Source organism: Falco cherrug, chromosome 6 (assembly GCF_023634085.1).
Source record: "Falco cherrug isolate bFalChe1 chromosome 6, bFalChe1.pri, whole genome shotgun sequence".
Lineage (NCBI taxonomy): Eukaryota > Metazoa > Chordata > Aves > Falconiformes > Falconidae > Falco > Falco cherrug.
Window position 1 is genome coordinate 37764952 of NC_073702.1, and position 21757 is coordinate 37786708.

At 38.0% G+C, this 21757-nt stretch overlaps 1 protein-coding gene across 8 annotated transcripts in view; it reads right to left on the reverse strand.

Moving 5' to 3' along the window:
- Window positions 1–4302: 4302 nt before the first annotated feature.
- SMOC2 (SPARC related modular calcium binding 2) overlaps window positions 4303–21757 on the reverse strand; it is a 149717-nt gene continuing 132262 nt past the window's right edge. For 2 of the 8 annotated variants that reach the window (XM_055714315.1, XM_055714319.1), the window contains exons 10-13: window positions 12402–12504; window positions 11224–11471; window positions 8684–8724; window positions 4303–5937 (exon numbers count right to left, since the gene is read on the reverse strand). In XM_055714315.1, coding sequence (XP_055570290.1) covers window positions 5914–5937; window positions 8684–8724; window positions 11224–11471; window positions 12402–12504 — 416 coding nt within the window. In that variant the 3' untranslated portion in view covers window positions 4303–5913. Of the gene's footprint in view, window positions 5938–8683; window positions 8728–11196; window positions 11472–12401; window positions 12505–21757 lie in introns of all 8 variants that reach the window. The other 6 variants (XM_055714314.1, XM_055714318.1, XM_055714313.1 and 3 more) reach the window with 3 other exon arrangements.

The window sequence follows — 21757 nt, forward strand, 5'->3', positions numbered from 1 at the left end:
CACCCCAAGAGTGAACATGAAGGCAACCACAAAAAAAGGCAATGAGAAACCAGTACTCTTGTAATCCTTTGCCATCAATGTGTTGATTAAAGGAAATGTTAAACTGTAGGGTATCAACCAAGCCTGTAGAGGATCTATTGGTACAACAAATGAAATAAAAAACTAAAAAAAAAATAATTAAAATATCTAATTACACTTCGCTTGCATCTTTACTGAAAAAGAAATACAAAAGGAAATTTATCTTTGTTGTGGTTCAGATTTCCTCATCCTGCTCAAATCTGTTCTTAATTTAGAAATATGCTGGTTTCTGCTTTCACATTTTCATTAAATGTTGCTTAGACTTCCTGAATCTAAAGGAAGCCTTGAGATTGGCTATGAAAACAAATGTTGCTTGGAACAAAGTGCTGGAGCCACTGGGATACAGAGAACAAAATTCAGACCTTATGCACGGACAAGGAAGCAATCCAAGGGCATGCTGGACCTCTTGTATAGGTCAGAAAGTCATGCTGTGTGAGAGAGATGCTGTGCCCAGGAATAGGAAATTTTCTGCCTCCTTTTCACCTGTGACCCTTCTATTTTTTATCTCTCCCGGGTGCCTTAGACTTTTCCTCCTTGTGGAAGTCTTATGGGCAGTTTGTTTTTGTCTTTACCATTTCTATCCTTGCTTCGCTTGTATTCCTCTTTCCTCTGTCATTCCTTCCTTTTTACCCTGTTCTCCCATTTCTAACTTCTATCTCTCCTACCTTACTTGTTCTTTCTCTATGACTACTCCTTCTTCACTCCCATATGTGGTTTTAGCACAGAGCCCTGGCCATCCTCTTCAGTTCCCCTGTGGTCTCTCCGTGATTCTCCTTTCATTCCTCTCCTCTCTCTCTGTTCCTTTGCTTCATTTTCCTTCTCCCTCTCTCTTTTAATTAGTGTTTTTTAAATTGCATATTCTTTTTCTTTCCTTTTCAGCACCTCATCCTTCATATATTTTGTCTTGCAAAATTTTTCTTGAAACCTATATAAAGTAGCAACAATACTATTCAGGCTCCTGGAATAACAGAAAGAGATGGGCTAGAGAACAAGTTTCCTCCTTCAATGCTGAGCATTCAACACAAAGAAATACACTCAGAATGAGAGAAGCACACCTCCCATCTGCAGAGCATTAAAGAGCTGACACGCACGGACACTGCTCCATCATACAGTGCTGAGCAGAAAGAGGAATTGTTAGATGGGAGTTAACTGAGCACATGCATCTGTTGAGGGGTCACAGTATTTTTCAAATACTCCTTACCCAAGACCATTGACTTCCACTCAGATGAATCATGATGTTGTCTCACTCTGAGTGTGGATTTGACGGATTAAAAAGCAAGAAGTTAGGGTTTGTCATTGATGATACAGGGCAAGAGTTTTCAGCGGATCACAGTCCACCAGGGTAAAAAACCTGAGCTATAGAGTAATATCCTGTAATTTACAGCATCTGTCATCGTGGGTTTTCTTGTGTTTTTTTCTGGGTCTTGGTTCCACTAGTGCCCTAGGCTAGGGGTCTCAGAAGACTGAACCCAAGCTGTGGGTTCAGGAAGACTGCCTGAGGACCTACCTGACAACAGAGCCAGAGGTGCTCCTCATGTATTGGTCAAAGTGGGGTTTGACACGTATCAGACTTTGAATGGTAAAAGAGATATGCTAGGATATTATTTCAGGTTTGAGAATGTTTGCATTCAGTCCCATGGCAGGATTGTTTTGCAAGCTGGAAAAGTTCTGCAGGTCACTAATTCACAGAGCTTCAACTGTGTTGCATAGATACAAATTAGTATAAATACTCTTATCCATATTAGAATTTTATTCATGTTCTGTGTGCATACAGTGCTAAATCCATTAGTTCATCAGGCTCCAGTCCTGTTAAATGAAAATGTAGCATTTCTTTGCCTCATACAGGGATAGCAAGGTACCCAAAGACTGTAAAATGACACTTAGATGAAGCATGACAAATTAATGTTTGGAAACCTAAATTCTTTCAAACAAATATGATGTTTAAAAATCTTGGGGAAAGAGCAAAGATGCTGCTACCTTTCACAATATCTAATGTGGGGATAAAAGTGGTGTCAAAATGCCCCTTTTCAGTGTTTACACTTCATGCTTTTTAGATAACGGAAAAGAAGTTTCGACATAAAAATAACCACTAAACCAAAAAATACTTTTTAAAGTGAAATTTCATGGAAACCCTCAATCACATTAAATCAATCAGTCATGGTTTAGTGAAAGCAATGTTTCTTAATAGAAACTTCATTCAGCTTTTTTTTTTTTGCCCCCCCCCCCGACTGACTACTTGGGATATAGGCATCTTCATGCATGTTCTTCAGGTACTGAGTGGCCTTTATAAATCTTTATAAACATCTATTTGTGGTGTAGTACAAAAGTGCAGCATTCCACCTACGATCCCATAGACTAATCTTTTATGAGTGATTTTCTCTATTTAACCAAGAATGGATTCCATGCCTGTGCAAAGAAGAATTCCGTATTTGATAAGAAGGAAGCAACCTTATACATTGAATTGATGTCAAGAGTAAAGAGCATTTCTAGAGAAAGGATGACCCAGATGGCTGTATTTTATGGAAAAGATTGTTCACATGCACAGAATGGACTCTCATTTCACTATCTCTCCTTCCAACAGGCTTTGTATTCCAGCAGTGACATTAGTCAGAGAATAGTGTATGATGAAATAGGGAAGGTAGATACAGGAAAGGCAAAATATTGCATATATTTTCATTGTTAATCCAGATAAAAAACAGATTGACTTCTCTCCCTGACACACCCCCCCTCATTGGATGTCCTGGAGAAATGTGTTCTGAATGCTTTCCACATGAGCTTTTGTTTAAAGAAAAGAGGAAAAAACACCCCACGTATTATTTATGCTTTTTAAACAAAGGACATATTTTCACTTAAAAAACTTGAACTGAAACAATTAAATGGGGCAAAGAGTACAGTTCGTATCAGTAATTTACTATAATAATTCTAATGTTTAGACATCAATAAACTTACTTGGTTGTTGTTTAATGTCAAAGTAATTACTCCAAAATTACATCAATTTGCCATCCTAAAGAAAAGAAATGTAATAAACCTTTCATTTTCTGCATTAAAGTCTCTTTCACACTAGTTTCAATAACCTAGTTATATAATATGCTGGTGTAAATATTTAAAAGGGACAATTAAATTATCTTTGCCATGGAAGATTTCTTAAACTATATTAATCCATCTTTTATTACTAAAATAAAGGAAAAGATTAATTAAATCTATCAAATCTTAGACACACTTAAATGTTTTTGATGATGTAATCTATATTTTTGTTTCTCCTTCCAGCTTTCTAGGAATGCCTGCTTACTCCATTAGCCTATGGCACTTGTGACAGGTAAAATCCTGGTCAAAATGAGAAAAGCACAGTGTATTCCTTTGTTATATGCGGTAGAGTGTTTAGCTTGAGCCTTCTCCCTTATTCTCATATGGACTGATGCTTCTTTGCTCTCTTATTATCTGAAATTACATTAGCAAGAAAATTTGTCATTTCGAGCAATCATCTAGGTCCCTGTTCTGCAAAAGGAGTATCTGAAAGCTAGGCATTTTGTTAGACTGTGACAAGACTGAGAAACAAGTGATTCTGCTAAAACAGCAACTATGAAATTGGCCTACTTCTAGGGCTGGAGATAAAATGTGAAAGTTGTCCAAAGTGTTGACAAAACTTGGAACATTGCTTACTGTGTGGCCTGTTGACTAATGGACGTTGCAGCAAGCTGGACAAATCATTGAACACATACACATTTTTAAAAGTTAATATGCTTCTACTTACAACTTCATAAAAGCTCTAAATAAATTTGTTCAAAAATAGCTGGAACTAGAACAAATATTGGTCAATGAGAAGCAGAGTATATGTTGTGCTTTTAATAAGAACAGAACTAAAATTGAAACTAAATTGTTGCACATGGAATAGGATAAAAACTAGAACTAATTAATTACTGTGGAACTAAATGAACACTGGTACTGTAGTTTGAGCCTAAGGGCCTATGCACATGGATTCCTTCTGGTATCAGGGCTGTGCTTGGTTAAAACTAGAAGTGCCTATTTTGAGAAAGCAGTGGTATGAATAGGGCATGAATGACCATAGGAGAGAATTCAATAAAGGGGCAAGGGAAGATGAGAAGATGGACATAAGGTAAAGTCATGAGTTTTCTTGTAAACTCAACGGAGTGGTGAAGTCATAACTGTGTGTACTTGCTTCTAAACATGGCTATCTGCGTTGCAGAAGAAAATCCACCAGCATGGTTTGATAACATATTGATCTTTAATCTATTAAGAGGACTAAATTAAAAGTTTAACAGTATAAAAGAATAACAAATACGTTTTAAAACAAAAATAAAAGATAACACTCATTTGCATCTTGGTTCCTCCTGCTGCCAAAGCTTAGAGTACACAATTTCTGGGGTACAATTCCATTGCATACAGTATTTCCTATCACTTCAGCATATGTTGAAATTGAAATGAACATTTAAATTTGCAAAAAAGCTTTTCTAGGCACAAGCTCAAGCCAGGGTGCTATTATGATTACCTAGTCACATGTCAGATCCCACACATTATTTAAATAAACCAGAATGAAATCACTGCTTGTTGCAACATTCCTGCTGTTTCATGTCAGCTCCTAGATGCCAGCAGTCCACCTACCACTGCGTCAATCAACCCAGCTGCTTGTAACTCACAGTTGTTAAAGAGCTGGACCTTTTTCACTTGGGTCCCCTGCTCTAAATTCATATCCTCAAGTTCTCATTCCCCTCAGGCACACACACCAAAAAGTATTGGGGGGAAAAATGACAGAGAAGGTACGAAAACTTCTGAGAAGTTCTTTCAGACAGCAAGGAAAAAGCCTCAGGCAGGGGTGATGTTAGTAGTCCCTCCTGATGGCAACTGTTCATCATTTCTTCAGCTTTACCTCTAGTGGACCCCAAGGCAAACCAAAGAGTTGATGGGGGCAGCCAGGTGTGGAGAAAGAAAAGGTTGAACAACCTGTTTAGCCTTCCTTGCCTCTTTATAGTTAGATTTACAGTTCTGACCCATATAAACTCTGCTCCTGCTTTGCGCTGACCACAGAAACATGCTTGGAGGCCCAGGCTGAACCAGACTGGAGTGACATTACAATCCACCTTCTCCTTATTGGTTTGCCGTATTAATAACACAAGTGAAAACAAACAGGGAAAAAAATACTACCAAAACTTATAAAGGAAGGCACCTCAAAAATGGATACAATTTTCTACAAGTATCCCAAGTGCAGAAAAACTGTTTTGAATCCATTAGTGGTTGCATTCTCATTACATGATCTTTGGAAAGCATCATAATAACAATAAATCCAAAATGAAATAAAATATTGCCAACAATGAAAAATCTGTTCTGTTAAAAACTGCAAACCCAAGTAAACAGCAATTTACACACTTTCCTCAGTCCTGCAAACCTGAAACATCCAACACTGCTTGGACACAATTGAGAGTACAGTAGACTTTTCAGCATAACTCTACTTAAATGACAGTATTGATTAAGAAAAACAAGGGATACTATTGAAACCAGAATACATAGAATCAGGTTTCTATGCTACTGTTTGCCAAAAAGCTATTTTTTAAAAAGTGGTTTAAATGCAAACTTTTACATCTCCAACACGTTTTACATATTTCAGAAAACAAAAGAATACACATACATTGTATGTGATAATTTTTCAAAACTAGCCATTACATTTTCACAGATTAAAAAAAAAGTCTGTTTAAATATTTCATTTCTACAAAGTGAATTTACATTTTTAAGTACAAAGTGCAAATACTACAGTTGTTTTTATTGCCTTTTGGTGAGGAAATCTCCCACATGTCAGAGATCTGCCTTGAATCAATAAGGTGTTCACCCTTGCTTCTTAGAAACTTGCTGAAAGGAAGTTTGAAAAAATTTGCATTATTAATGATGTTTTCAAGTAGTCAGGTATAAACATGTATCTGTATGTTCAGCAGTGTCCACATACCACTATCAGAACAAGAGTTCTGCAGAAATATATATAGAGAATAAAAAAACCCTGCCCTGTAGTCCTTCATGGCATCAACATCTTTACTATTCCTTACTTATGGACTCTTTAAATCTATACCTGTCAAACACACAGTTTTAGCAACTGCCTGGGCAAGTCCCTGGTGCAATATACCTTTCTATGGCATGTGATGTATAAGGAATGGGCTACTGGCCAAAGTCTTATGAAAAATCTATAGTTTCCTTGTAAACTTTTTGCTAGGCTGCAAAAGGTCCTCTGGGTCTCATTGAGAGTGTGTGCATGTATGTGTATGTTTGTTGGACAGGGTGGAGCTGAGCAAGGCTGCCAGCTGACCTGGCCACTAACCCAGTTCTGTCAGATCCATCACGTATTTGACCTCTTTTAGAGTGACCACAGCTGAGACTCAGTTAGCATATTACTATAGGTATCTATATGTCCTTTCTTTCAGTAAGATTGCATGTGCGTGTAGACATACAGATGTGCAGATATGTAAAAAAATTAATAATATTTAGGAATACATGCCGAAATACACACAAACATGCATATAACTGAATTGCCACAGGAAACTAGTAGAAAATGAACTCTTGAGTGCCCATCTCCTAAGTGATGCAAATCTGATAACTCCATCTTCGTAGGGTGGTTTCTTCTGAGTGGCTCCTGCCCAGCCCAGTTGCTTTTCAATAACTTCCTTTCAAGTTAAAACTTTAATGATGAAAGCCACCTTCTGCATTTGCAGCCTTGTATTGTTCAAGTACGAAACTGCCAACAGATGGTTTGCTGAGCCAGCCTTAATTCAAGGCTATCATTTGTCAGCAACAGCTTTTAAAATAATTGGTGCTGAGTCAGCAAAATTATTGAACAAAATTAAAAAACATGGACGCGCTAGCACACTTTTATTACACATTCTGCAAGTCAGGATCAGATTACAAGAAAGGGGAGAGGGCTTGTCATGCTTCAAGTGTAATGCACGTGTGCCAGTAATTGCCATTATATAATTAAAATAACCCTTTTGAATGTTTTTGAGTTCCGACGGGATAATTGTTTTCAGGCTGCCTTGTTTAAAGCATAAGTGATTTGTGGGGGGAACTTGAAAAGTTAAGACCACAAACATTTGTTTAAACAAACAGAAACTTATCACATCCCTCTAGCTGTGAGAATATTTTATGTTCCATCAAAGGTATGTAGGAGGTCTCTCATAGAACCCACAACCAATGTTGAGCTTGCCTTAGGAAGTGTGAACCTAACATCAAACAAATCAGAGATAAAGCAATTAACAAATTGACTGGCAACAATGAGAAGAAGATTTCTCTTGGCTCGTAGGCAGGTTCACCCTGGGTTCAGTTTTTAACAAATTAATCTAGGTTTCTGATAGATAGGAAGACATTACCCACAACTATGGTTTTGGGATATTTTTAGCCAAATTGCTATTTTCCCAGGTGCAGGGTTACTTGAGTTTTCTTATAGTAAGTCTGTATAAATATTTTTTAAAAAAAATTCATCATTTACTGATGCTTTTGTGGGCACTAATCATTATTTCCTCTAATTAATACAAAAGTGAGGCAGGAATGGTATAAAAATGATTCTTTTACTAGACCATTCAATAGCTGGAAGACTCACAAGTCCTTCTTCAGACCCATGCAAAAGTGCTAGGAAGTTGTGCCGATGTACAGAAAACTGCATCTTTAGGATTAGTAAACAAAAATAGACGCACACAAATGAGAAACCTTTTTAAAACTTTTTTTCAATCTTTTTTCCTGGGCTTCCACTTGAGCCCTTGATGTAAAAACTCTGCTTTTTGTGCCTTTTGTAGCTCTGAATGCCTTGAGTAGTCAAAACTCCACAAATGACACACACTGGTGTTATTGGGAAAAACAAAATAAAGTCTTTGTAGAAAATTAATGCAAAAAGAGATCATGGATTACGTTGCCAGGGCATTTGACAATTGCTACAACCATTCTGTAGACCTAACCAAATTTAGTTTTAAAACACATCAGCAGATTGATGCAAATCCTAGTTCTCCAGCATCACTTTGCTCAGCCAGCAAAGGAATTTGCAAGTGACAGCTCTTTTCTCTACGCTAAGATTTTAAAAGGTGTTTAAAGCCACCATATAATATGGGGGTTGTGAAATGTATAGATTTTCATAGAGCATGGGAAATGCATGGCTTTGTTCACAAAGTGTAATTGCAATCAGTATGTTTGTGTCTATCATGTGACATGCAAGAAAGTTAACGGAATTCAGTTAAAGGAAAAGGTAAATGAAAATAAAGCAGTGCACATTTAAAAGTGTATGGGAATGCTGTCATTCAGGAATAAAGAAGACTTATATGAGGGCTCAATTACTTTCATCCAATTATGACTAACATACATGCCACTTTACTAGGAACATCCGCATGCAGGCCTACTTCACTTTGCATTTATGCACATTTACTCTGCACCTGTCGTTGACTGATTCAGCTTTCCTTAGATAGAACTTAAGTCAAAATTTGTTAATCGAGATGCTGCTCTACATTTTCCTGGCAAGTCTGCAGAATGACAGATGAATGCAGTTTGAAGATGTAGGGATAACTGCTAAAACCCCCAGAAGTTCAGCTGGGCAAGGCAGGAATGGAGATCTTTCCTCACTACTCACCTGCCTGCTGGATGAAGTGCTCTCAGTGTTGGTTTTAGGGGCTGCTAAAAGAGGGAAAAGAAAACATTATAAATATAGCTCCTAAGTTATATGTACCATCCCCAAGAATTGAAGCCTTCATTCTGAAAAGGTATTTTTAGAGCAGGGTAACTACTTTCAATAAATGAGATAAAACTTTACATATCTTTCATTGAAACATCCACTCTTTCTCTCCTCAATACAGGTGTTGCTTCTTTCATGGAGTTATATGAAAGCTGAATGACAGCATTGCTTGACAGTTAATATGTGACATTTGCTTAGGACAGATTGCATCTAGTCAGTGTTGAGCATTTCCAACTTATCAAATCTTTAGTAGTAAATACAGCCTACTATCCCTGGTGGGAAAGAAGCATGGACAAGCAGACTGTCTGGAAAGCATTCACTTTGTTTAAATATATTGCACAGGAACAGCTCTACAAACCAAAGACATTGTTTGCATTTAATCTCTAAAACAACATGGTTATCACTGCTTTTTAAGTTTTTTTAGTGGCAAAGCCCAAGACAGTGCTCTAAATGTGGGAAAAAACACCCCACAGCTACATGAGTCTGCTGGCCCATTCAACTCCACAAGCAAATCTGGGAGGCTAGGGAGGTACTCACTCTCTGATTTCCATCTCAGTTTTCTAGTCAGTCAAGCTGTACTGGGACAAAGTGGAACAAAATGGGACCTTGAAAAACACTGCAGTAACTAGCATTCCCCTGAGAAAGTATGTTTTGCTTCCAGTGGTTCTCACAAGACAACTGGAACTCACACAGAATGATGCAGAGCCACCTCCTTATCTCATCTCTCACACCTCAGGTGATGGGGTCTCACCTATTCCTAGAAACATAACTCTAGCCATAGCAAAGTGGCAATTGATTTATTTTGTGCAAGTGAAAGGATTATCAGAAAGGAAATTTTAATTGTCAAACAGGAGAAACAAAAGAGAATGCTGATATTCCAACAAAAGCCAATTTTACTGTCTTGTCTTTAAAAGTATGTATTTCTAGGAAAGCAATCAAATGATTTGGTTTAGAATTTTTTTCCAACTGGTTGCCACTATGTTTTAATGCAAAAGTTCCGAGGTATTTTTTCTTTAAAAAAAAAAATGCATGTTCTTATTCTTGAATACAGTCTATTAAAAATCTCCAGTGATGGTGAATGTAATTTTTACTTCAGCTAGATCTGTGTGTGTTCTTCATATAATTTCATGCATCTTACAACTTCCTTTTCCAAAACAGGTAGTTTATTGTAATCTTTGTTTTTTCAATGGAATGAGCACAAGGAAAACTGGGGTTTGATTTCAGTCTTTCTATAGTTTTCCTTTATGTCTTGGGGCAATGATTTTGAACCCAAATTTAATCTACAATAAGAGACCAAGGAGTGTCAGCTGCAGCAGGACAGAAGTGTCTTGAAATGGATGCTAACATATGAAGTGACCATAATGGCCTTCACTTTAAAACACTAGTTGCCAAATAGTGTAAATGAAAAAGGTATTTTTCAGTATCCAAATCTACAGCATAAAGGTAACATTCATATACATTTTTTTACTTTCATCACCTAAGTGAAAATTGCAAGGTATTATTATATAGGTCCACAAAACCCAGAAGAAAAACCCCTGGATTTGATATATTTGTTTTGAGAGATCTGTGTCTGTGAGCCACAGACATTTTACTTTATTAGTACAATGTAAAGCTGTTCCATCTTTCTGCAGTATTCCCTTTCTAGACTCGAATACATCCAATTTTGTGGAAACTGTTTTATTTCTGACCGCATTTCCCACTTGACTTGCTTTTCATTTCCTATGACACCTTTGTTTTACTGCCCTGACTTCATCTGAAGGTCCCAGACAAACAAAACAATGTGTTCTACAACTTCTTACAGTAATGGGATCTGCTGTTGTTGTTTACAATTAAGGTTTTCTAAATCCTTCCTCATTTTAGGAATTGTGTGATTGAACTCTGCAGGGACCATTACATGCTGTAGTTAGTCATTCCCCTTTCTACCAGTTTGGCAGCAGGGTAAGGTGGCTGTGTACCAGCAGCTGTTCCACCTGTTTGGCAGATGACCACATTCCTCACTGTATCTCTAACCACATTTGAGAAGTGAGAAGTCATTAGAAAGTTCAATAATGTTCTTCCTTCCCAGCAGGGATCCAAAAAGCACAGGTGTGATACTTCCACTCATTCAGGACATAGTACTGTAGTAACATTAAAATGACTTTTTGATGAATGTTAATGTTATTGTATCTTCTTAGGTTTCCTACTGTAATACATTTAATGGTCAGAATAAATGGGAAGTTTTTGATTCTTTTGGAGCAAAGTGATGATCTGCCTACACAGAAGCAGCTTTCCTGCCATCTGTCCTAAGCAACAGCTGCATTAGCTACAGACAGGTGTATTGTTTTATTTTGTATACTTCTGGCATATACAAATATCAGACTTCATCATCTTTGAAGAATCTAGCGAAAAGGATAGTTAGAAAAGGTTCTTACTATGGCGTTTCTTTGTTTCTGCTTTACCTTCTTCTTTTGTTACTCCCAAGCAGCCCATTAATTCCTGAACTGACAAGGATTTATCATTGTTTACATCACAGTACTCCACAAACTTCTTCACACATTTTTTGGGTTTTGATTTCTTTCTTAGGAATCTCTTAAATGGCTTGATTTCTTTCTTGCCAATGTCACCACTGGAATTTTTATCTAGCTGTTTGAAATACCAATGGACCACTCTCTCTTCCAGAGTGTGATTTGGATCAGGCTCTGAAACCCTGAAACAGAAAAAAAGAATTTAGTCTCCATTCTGATACGTAAACCTCAGTTTCTACCTTTATTTCAGAATAGTTAAATCACTGTCAGATACTTTGTTACAAAAACCTCTCTGCTTTTGGACAAAAAGCTTCTTCTAGCAAATGCCTCTTTTTTTCTCTTTGGACAACTGTATCCTAAATTTTACACTAAGAGCTGTAATCTGCTCTTAGGTAAGCCTCTGAAACTGTGTTGAGGTCAGCACCATGCTCAGAAAATAGTGCTTTCCCCTTTCATTTCCTGAAACAGAGAAAAGTGAAGAGAGAAATAAAAGAGAAGACAGTTTCATAGATCGCAGACACATTAAAACATGTAATATACCCAAATGAAGTAGGTCAACAGTCAGCATCACCAAATACCTAGGCTCCAATTGCAACCCATGATGGATGCTTTTAGAGATAAAATACCTAAATGTATTGAATTACTGGGTAAGTTATAACAATAAATGTCACCTCTTCCTCAGATGGTGAGCAACTGACCTGCAGACACACAAAGTTTGACAGCATGTACACATTTTTACTTCTATCTGTGACTGTTCGTTTTACAAGCAACTAGGCAAAATATGAATTGGGAAGGTAGCACACATTCATTAAGTAAAGCATCAGAGGAGAACAAAGACTGAGACACATTGTACCAGCAGCTATAGATAAACTTTAAGCTGTGCTGCTGCTGAGAATTCAGCTATCAAGTGCATCTCTTAAGTGGACATAGTCCACAGTGGTTACCATGAAGAACAGTTATCACCGTGGTAACTTTGAAGTAAACTCTCCCATATAAGTTCTTGGCAATTTACCCTTTGTGAAGGCAGAATAATTACTTCTCAAAGCCCTCAACAATTCATTCATCACTGCAAGAATCCTTTTAAAGACACACTAAAAGGATCTGGAACCTACCGGCTAGAAGACAATGATGGATCAGAGACTGCATGCACCATATCTGTAGACAATGCATCCAAAACACTAGTCAGAAACTCATTCTTCTTGGCCCCAGGACAACCTAGAAAACAAGATTTTTTTTATTTTTTTTCTTGTTTCCTTTTTTTACAAAATCTAAATTCTAACAATAGTTCAAACTTAATGTGACTCCCTTGTACACAAACGCTCACAAATTGTGGACAAGTTCATAACATAATTCAAAGACAAGCATCTAAAGTCAAGTACGTATCTGTATCATAGAGCAGGAATAGAGAAACATACTTCTGAATTCCACCAACTGAGAACCTGGTTTGCATACCACAGGTGCTTTTCTTTCAATTTTGTCCATTATTTTTCCTTCTTCAAAGTATTGTTTTCTATGGGTGTCACATTTTGAAAGGTAAAGCTTTGAAATTACAAAATACATGACACAGACCACTTGAAACACGGACTAGAAGCCCATAGCAGAACACTTCTTTCAGATTTCCACTTTTGCTCCTCTGAATTACCATTGGCTTTCTCAAGACACATTCTCCCAGTGCATTGGTCTTCCTCTCTGTAAAATGACAGTCAACTCCTTGCCCTTTTCACTTTTCTCTTGGACAGGGGTTAACTCCCATTATATGGCACCTAGCCCAATTGGATCCTGCTAAGTTGGTACGTTGGTTCATACTGTGACATCCTATGGTGATGACAGATCATCCTCATAACTACATTCCTTTATGCCACAAAGTTCTTCTCTGAAGGAAACGGACAGCACATTTCAGACACATAATACATCAGATAAACATATACTGAAAGATCCATTCTTAGAGCAGTGCAGCTCGAGCAGATAAATTCATCTGACAAGCACATGGATGTTGACACATGGAGGTTTGCTTATACAATACACCTGCTTCCTCCTCTCTTCCCTAAAGCCCTGAGCCAAACACCAAGTCTTCCCCTAGCCCTGCAATAGTTGAGTTAAACCAGGGGTCCTCAAACTACAGCCCACAGGCTGGATACGGCCCCCAAGGGTCCTCAATCCGGCCCTCCGTATTTACAGAACCCCCCCACCCCCTCTTTGCTGGGGGTTGGGGGGAGAAACCAAGCAGCCACAGATGGCCTCCTGCCACCTCATCCACGCGCCGGTCCCCTGTTTAAAAAGTTTGAGGACCCCTGAGTTAAACTCTAGGATGATCCACGGGCAGTGACATAGATATGACAAGCTTGAAGCTGGAGCCCACAGTAGGACTTTCACAGAAAATTCTGTGCTGGAGGCCCACTCACCCACAGTTCTGTTCTTAAGTGAAAAAGGGAAATGCTTTGAAGTGTTGTGGAAAAGGAAGATTAGTCAATCAGTAGGGATTCATTATTTCATGACACTTCTCAGCAACCTCTGGAGCAGGCAATAGGATTATCTGAGCCTGAAAAGCCTCATCTTGCCCAGCAAATTATTTTTTAATACATCCCATGTTGATCCAAGGAAATGAACCTGTGTTATATTAGCCCTTAGCTGTGTTGCAGTAAGAATAGCTCAGCTATTATGCATAGCAGCAGCACCCACTACATATTGTTGTTGAACACATTCATGCAGTTAGGAGTTCTCTGTCTCTTATGTGTTTGCTTTTGGCACCAAGGACATTTTATTCCAGTAACTGTAAAAGGCATATAACAGGAATTCACTGAAACAAGTTTCACTGTACTAAAAGTACACATCTGAAACCAGTTGTCACTCTCCTAGATATGTTCCTCTTCCCTTAGCCTTTAACCATGTGGGGTTTTTTTCCTATTACAACTGAAGGAAAAAAAAAAGAAAGAAAGAAAAAACCCCACCCCACAGCTATGACTATAATCCTAAATTTGAGTTCAGTGATACAAGCACTTGAGCTTTCTCTGTAAGGCACAGAAATTAGAAGGGTGGCAAGAGATTACTAGGAAGGGACAGAAGACTACACCAACAGGTTCCTGGTAGCATTCTGTGCGTAAGTGTGTTATCTAGAGCAAAGAAACTGCTGTAAGGCTCAGACACTGCAACTGTGTAATTTAGTTGTGCTTTGAGATTTAAAAGAAGCCACATAACTTTGCAAGTCACAAAAGCATGGTTCCCCAGAGATGAGCAGGCAGAGCCCAAGCAGTGACCATGCAGAAGGCACATCCAGTCATGTTAGTATGGCAACCTGTCTGAACCACGCAACTAAATGTCTGAGCAAACCTACTGAGCACTACATCTTCGTAGCAAGGATACTTGGCCTGTGGACCAGAGCTGGTTCTCTTCAAAGAACATGCAGAAAGAGGTCTGTCTGAGGCTCTCCGTGTAGACCTATCTTGAATGACACAGGCTTTATTTTGTTTTGTGCTGAGGTCGTGTTACTGTCATTAGGCAGAAGCCTGAATCTTGCTCCAAACATGAGTTGAGAATTGATACTGGCCTTGTGGAAAATGCAGACAATACCTCAGCATGTAACAATGCAGTGCAATATAGATAAAAGACAATTTTACTTTTTTTCTTTCTCTGTCCTTTTTTTGATAGATAATAATATTAAAATCCAATTTGATTTAGGTGCTCCACCTGAATTTTTCATGTCAGTTATGAGTGTATTCCTGAAACATCTGGAAGAAATGCAAAAGTATGCTCTAGATAGTTTCCACTGCTGTTCAGGGAGCTGCTGAGTGTACATATGCTACAAATGTAGAGATCAAAATCATGACTTAGCTTGCTATTTATGAGATACAGCTAGGTAGGGGAAAGTATCAACTCCTAAATTTACAAGAAATCACGGGAAAAGATTCCATAGTTTAAAACCTTTCTCTGACAAGTCTCCCTAAGATTAAGAAAGGTTTATAAATATGTGTTGCATGAAGTTGCAATAGCAGCTGACAGCAACAGAAATCTTCTTATAGAAATCTCGCTGTTAAAACGAACACAATCAGTTGCTGTGAAACATTCTGAACTATAACTCTGCTACTTAATGTAAAATGACACCCCACAAAATCCTCACCAGTTAAATACAGAGAAAATATTCAGTTTCTCCCAATTATAATTTTTGCTGATGTGTGGGCAATCACACAGCAATTTACTTCACAGTGAAATCTCTGTTCTTTGCACGTGTTATTAACTCTGAATAATTCTCTGGAGGCTTCACACTGAGCTTTAATTTTCAACAAACTGTGGATGAAATGGCGAGACTAGGGGAGCTTTAGCTTGATTGTAATGAATAATTCACTCTTACTGGACTAAATACAGAAAGGGAAAGACTAGTCTTTTATGGGAGCCTTATGCTTCTCACTATGGTTTATGTGCTTCAGTTTCTTCTTCTGCAGCTGCTTGTCCTGTGTGGATTTGACAGCTTACATAAATAATAATTTGTTGTTAAAGGGTTGAAGTTGAAACCACATGGAATTAACCTACAGGTTCGAAGATATAACACAGAACTGAATGTTTGCTTTAAGGATAGTTTTACCCAAAGTAAACCTTAGACCAACACATACATACCACAAATGACGGGAATATGCAAACACCTCATTTCAGCTATAATATAAAGGTAATCAAAGAATCGTCATTATACATTATATATCTCATATGTACATGTGTCTCTATAAATATATCTACCTTTAGTACTGAGGATGGATTTTGGGTGTTAAATCTGTGGGGCAGTTGTCTGTAAACCTTCTAAAATATGCACCCAAGTGCTTTGGAGCTCCCTGCTTGGTTGATACTAATCTACTACTGTCAGTCTTGGAAGATTATCTTTTACAACACATCTGAAGTCATGGCTAGGAAAGTATTAAAATATTTTCTTAATTTCTGTAAAAATGTGAATACAATAGATAGGATTAATCACTTTAAAAGGGAGTTTACAGTAATCTTCCTGCAAGAGAGGAAACTGTCTTGAGTCAGTCACTCAAGTAATTAAAAGCATGACAACTTCCAATTAGCAAATCTAAAGCTTCTTTTTTATTCCCTGTTTGCTAATATGACTATCAGGCTTAGCAGTGCACTCAAATACAATGACCACTGAAACACATTTGAAGAGTATAAGTAAGTTTTGATCTGCCAAAAATCAGAATGATCAGAACTACTCATCTTTCTTGGGCAGTTTTTTACTTCATTGAAATGATAGATCCTTAGAATTATAGAATTGTTTGGACTGGAAGGGACCTTAAAAATCATCTAGTTCCAACCCGCTGCTACGGGCAGGGACACCTTCCACTAGAGCAGGTTGCTCAAAGCCCTGTCCAACTTGGCCTTGAACACTTCCAGGGATGGGGCATCCACAGCTTCTCTGGGCAGCCTGTTCCAGTGTCTCAGTACCCTCACAGTAAAGAACTTCTTCCTAATATCTAACCTAAATCTACCCTCTTTTAGTTTAAAATATAGTGGTACAGCAGAAAAAAAAAATAACAAAGCTTGTCAGTGCTACTGGTTATCCTGGAAGAGCAGACACTACAAGGAAAATATTTTTTCTTGGGCTCTACGCACACTTATACGTACAGTTCATGAGTTTATTTCTGTTGATCCATATAAATCACAAGTTTGTGTTTGTCTAGATATGCTGAGGGCTTTGCTAATTTTTTGGAGGACTTCCTGAGCCCAATTACAGCAAAAAAAAAGCCCTTCAAAAGAAGAGCCTGGGAACAGAAATTTGTAACTTTGATGGAGACTAAAAGTCATGGCCTCAACAGTCAGTGATTTTATGGCTTGTTGCAGTTTGTTTCCTCACAAACAATAATTATCTATTAGTCTCTGTCCTAGAGGACCTTAGGAAATGATCATCTCTCTCCTTGCTAACATCCCTCAGGGATTACTTTTTTTTCTTTGTTATTTTTTTCTCTTTTCCTCTTCCTTTCCTTTTCTTTCCTTTCCTCTCTCTTCTCTTCTCTTTTTCTCTTTTATTTTCCTTTTATTTTTTCCTTTTATTCTTATTTTTTAATTATTTTTATTTTCTCTTCTCTTTTCTCTCTCAAATATTTTACCAATTAAATGAATTAAATTAAAACTCAGAGCTACATTCTCTTTCATATGTGCTTACCCAAATTTCAGAAATAATGAAGTAGAATAGAGCAGATGTAAGCTGGAAGGGAGCTACAGACCCATTGCTTTGTAGTCCCAGATATCGATGTCTTACAGGGAAGAAGCATTATTTCTGGAGAACGGCAGGAAGCAGATTTCAGTTCTCCGCATATATTTAACCTTATTTTTGTTATATTGTAAAATGATCTTTCTGTTCTAATTTCAGGTGGTAGAAACCAAGAGAGTTAACAAAGGATGCTCTCTCAAGGCCCGGTCTTTCAATCCCAGGCATTCATATCATACCAAAGTACATTGAGTGGGATTTGTTGAACTTGAGCTTGCTGAAATGAGGTGTCTCACCCGTAACAGTTATTTAAGCTCAATATAAAGGAACCAATTCAGAAAGCCCTCATCCTAACTACCTTAAACTTTTTCTTAGAACAGGATAGGTTCTCCCTTAAAATGTGTCTCTTCTTCCCCATCAACTACTGAGCAAGTCCAGCCAGCTAACTTACACTCCAGGTGGTGTAAAACTGCTTGTGATGAATTCTATATGTATCTGTTTTCTAAGTTCATTGAGACTCAAACTACTCTGCTATTCTTTGGGTAAATGTTGTGGAAAGAATAGATAATGTTCCTAGCAGAAATGTATATGATCCTATAAACAGTTTTTGCAGGGAACTGAATGATAAAGTTAGGCTAGGGCATTTGCTGATAGGAAAAGCAAGCAGTTCATTACATTTATTTTGATTCTTGTAATATTATTGTTAAACAAGAAAAAGAAGAATCGTCAGAACACAGGCAGCATGAAATAACTAACTTTTGATTACCACTTTTTAGTTTATTTTTTCCTCCATGAGACTCGGAAAGGTTTTTGAGAAGCTAGTTTCTTGCTGATAACAGTGCAGAAATGTCACTGTGAGAACAGGCAGGGATGAACCAGCTAGAACACTGTAATCCTCTCAGATGCTATCCAAAACTCAAAGCAGAACTTGAGAAGGTCTGTGGACCTTATGTGCTTTTTTTAAACGTTCTCTTGTAGACTCTCATCTTTCTAGTTTTGACTGGGAACAGGAAAAAGATCTGAAAACTCAGATGGTAAGGAGGTCTTGCTCCTTTGCTGCCTAACTGGACACAAGGCAGCTGATGTTTTTACTGGGTAAACACTGCCTACACAACATCTACCCCCGTTTTGCAGGCCAAAGACATTTCAGTGTGCTGAGAAGAATCTGAAATTCTGAGCATTTAGGTTCAGCCTGTGCCAATACAAACTCCTAACCTTTAGAGGCTTGTCACCTTACATTTAACATGATCTACAATAAAGCCATGTGGGTCCAGCTCCAACGTAAGACAAACAACATATTTGACGGAACTGTTGGCACAGTGACACAAGTCAATCAGCCCACTGATTAGGACATGGAGAGAAGAGTTTCAAGATTAGAAAGAGGCCCCCAAAAATGCCAGAAGAGGAAAGCGACTGGATCTCATTTTCAAAAGGTTATACTATTGCTTCACGTGTCCAATTTCATGACTGCCTGTCCCTGAGATATATAGCTGGTACTTCTGATTTCAGTAACACTTTCAACACTAGCTTATTACAATTAAATATTTTGGAATCCAGTTTTGTATAGTATGGCAAGCATCTGAATCTCTGCATTATCACTCTGAGAGTCTCAACAATTAACAACCAATATTACTTAGGGAGTCAAAACGCAGCCCTTTTTAGCAGACATTTATTACTTCCAATTCACTTGTATTTTCATCATGCTGTTACGTCTCCTCTCAAGAGATGGGTATGAAATAACCAAATTTAATCACCTCCATTTAAATATCCATTAAAAAGGAAAAGCTATTAAAAAAAAAGTATGTTGTTGCAATTATGGAAGTGACCCCAGAAATAAGGTGCATAATTCAGGTCTCCTGCTGGAAAAATTGAACTATGGGGACTTGCTTACTGGGGATGTTTTTTACATTACTTAATTAATCTAAGCAGTCTTCTCCTTGGAAACATGCATGAAAAACAGTCTTTTCTACAAACTGGTGTTGATTTCAACTTTTCTGGGTATCTCTCACTTTTATCATCAGAGGCATCAACTGAAAATCTCAAAAGCATCCACTCTCAGCTAAAGGCACAAAAAAAAGTCTCTATTCTTTAATGTTCATTAAAGCAAAAGATGAAGGAAATTCAGAGCTGAGTTAGAAACTATCAGCTCAGAGGCACACGTTTATGTGGGAGCAATATTCAGAGTCCCTGCCCACAGAGTGGAACTAGATTTTCAGAGAAAAGAGCATAACCTTCGTGCCTGTCTGCAGTTCTTACACTGTCATAAGACAGGATGGATGGAGATGTAGGGCCAATAGTCATTAAAGATGCCTTTCAGTCCCTCAAAGACTGCTAAATACATGATGGATTTCTTTTTTTAAAGCGCCTTTGAAGAACTGTGCTTTTTTCTTTTTTTCTTTTTCTTTTTTTTTTTTTTTTTTTTTAATGCAGATGGTACAGAGTAACCCTGACCTGTGGTGCACAAATGGGGAGTCCCATGGATGCAGTGACTTGGTGTCTCTATCCTGGAAATGGAAGCAGTGGCAGAACCACCAATTATGAAGTTAAGTCACTGCCACAAGGGCACAAAGCATATTGTTGAGTGGTGTGGGATGAGCTGGAAAAGAAGATGGATAAGGGAGAGGCAGAAAAGAGGTAGAAGACAGAAGATCTAGCTATGTTGCAAGCAGTCAGGTGAAGTATCAGAATCTTTACCCATGCTTTATTTTGCTTAAACAGATACCTATAAGTACTGAATTTGAATTAGGACACATTTTCATCTATGCTATCTGATTATTTTTTCTCCCTCCCTCCCATAACTAGCAAATGAAAGATTTAGAAATTGGATTTCCAACACAGAAAGGAGCTGGTAGTAAGGGGAGGTAGGCATGGCTAATTCTTGGAACATTAACTGTATACTGAATTTTAACTCAGAATTTTTTACAGCAGTGATTAAAAGAGGTTTATAAAATGGAAATCCTGGAAGCAACTGAAGTGAAATAAGAGTCAGCAAGAACGACTAAAGCATTACTTGAACACTATGGAATGAACCAGTCCTTGGAAACCTGGCATCATGAATATCTATCTCTCTTTATGTAGTATTTAATTTGGGATTGGCAGTTGTGTTACCTTCCTGGACACTTTCCCTGAAACATGACAGATTTCCTCTGCGAATACCATTTCAAATCTCAGTGGTTCATCCTTTACTAAATAAAAAAAAGCTGTAAAATTACTAATACATATGCATAAATACAGCTTTACAATTGCTGAGTATGAAACTTTTACAAGGTATGATATTAAGCAAGAATGAAATGCCTTTAGTTCCTGCTGAAGGAAGTGGGCATACTATGACAGATTGAAGGCTCAGGCCTTAATAGTTAGACACTATTCATTTAATTTAAAAATGAAGGTGCACTCCTAAGTCATCATTACCCAGATCACTTCTCCAGGGGTGACAGAGCAAGATCTCTGTAGCTACAGCAGGTTTCCAAACAAACTTTTTTTGCAAATTGACCTCTATTTGCAATGGATCCTCCAAGCCAAATACAATACTGTGTACCTCATTAAACCACAATAAAATAATGTTCAAGTAATTATGAGCTTGACTTCATCCCCCAAAAAGCAGGGCAATTCAGAGTTAATCATGTCACCCTTAATTTGCAATTTACAGTAAGTGCTGAGGAAATGAACACAGTGCTTGGTAGCAAAGATCATGCAATGACAGAAGCACAATGGAGTAAATTAAAGATGGAGATGAATGTAATTATGGTTCAAAAGTGTCTGCCAGGAAGGATGCAATGCAGCTGACTTCATGTAAAATAGTTTACAGCATGTGGTTTGATTACAAAGTGCCTTGGGTCGTTTTACATCAGGGAGATCCAATTACACGATAGCACTCCATTATGGACCATGAGGATGGTTTCCTCACTGGATCACTAGGTCGGATGCCAGTTTTACTGTGTGCAGTGTGGTCTGTTTCCCTCGTGTGCTGCACGTCTTGCATTTGGTCAGGAATGAAGCTAGGAATATCCTGCAGCCATGCCAAGGCCTGGATTTCCTTGTATTTGTGCAGAAGGCCACGCTGTCAGCTGCAGCAGAGGCTGTGGAGTTTAATGCTAATCATGTTGCCCAGAGTCAGTCACTTGGTATTAACAGGTAATATCCAATGGGGCTGAAGAGAAAGGCTATTGAAAAGTTAAAACCTTCTCAGGCTTACTGACCATGGGACTCGAGAGGAAACAAAGAGATAGTGAAACACCCTATCATACCCCTCCAGCAGTCAGGCTTGGTCTGAAAAAA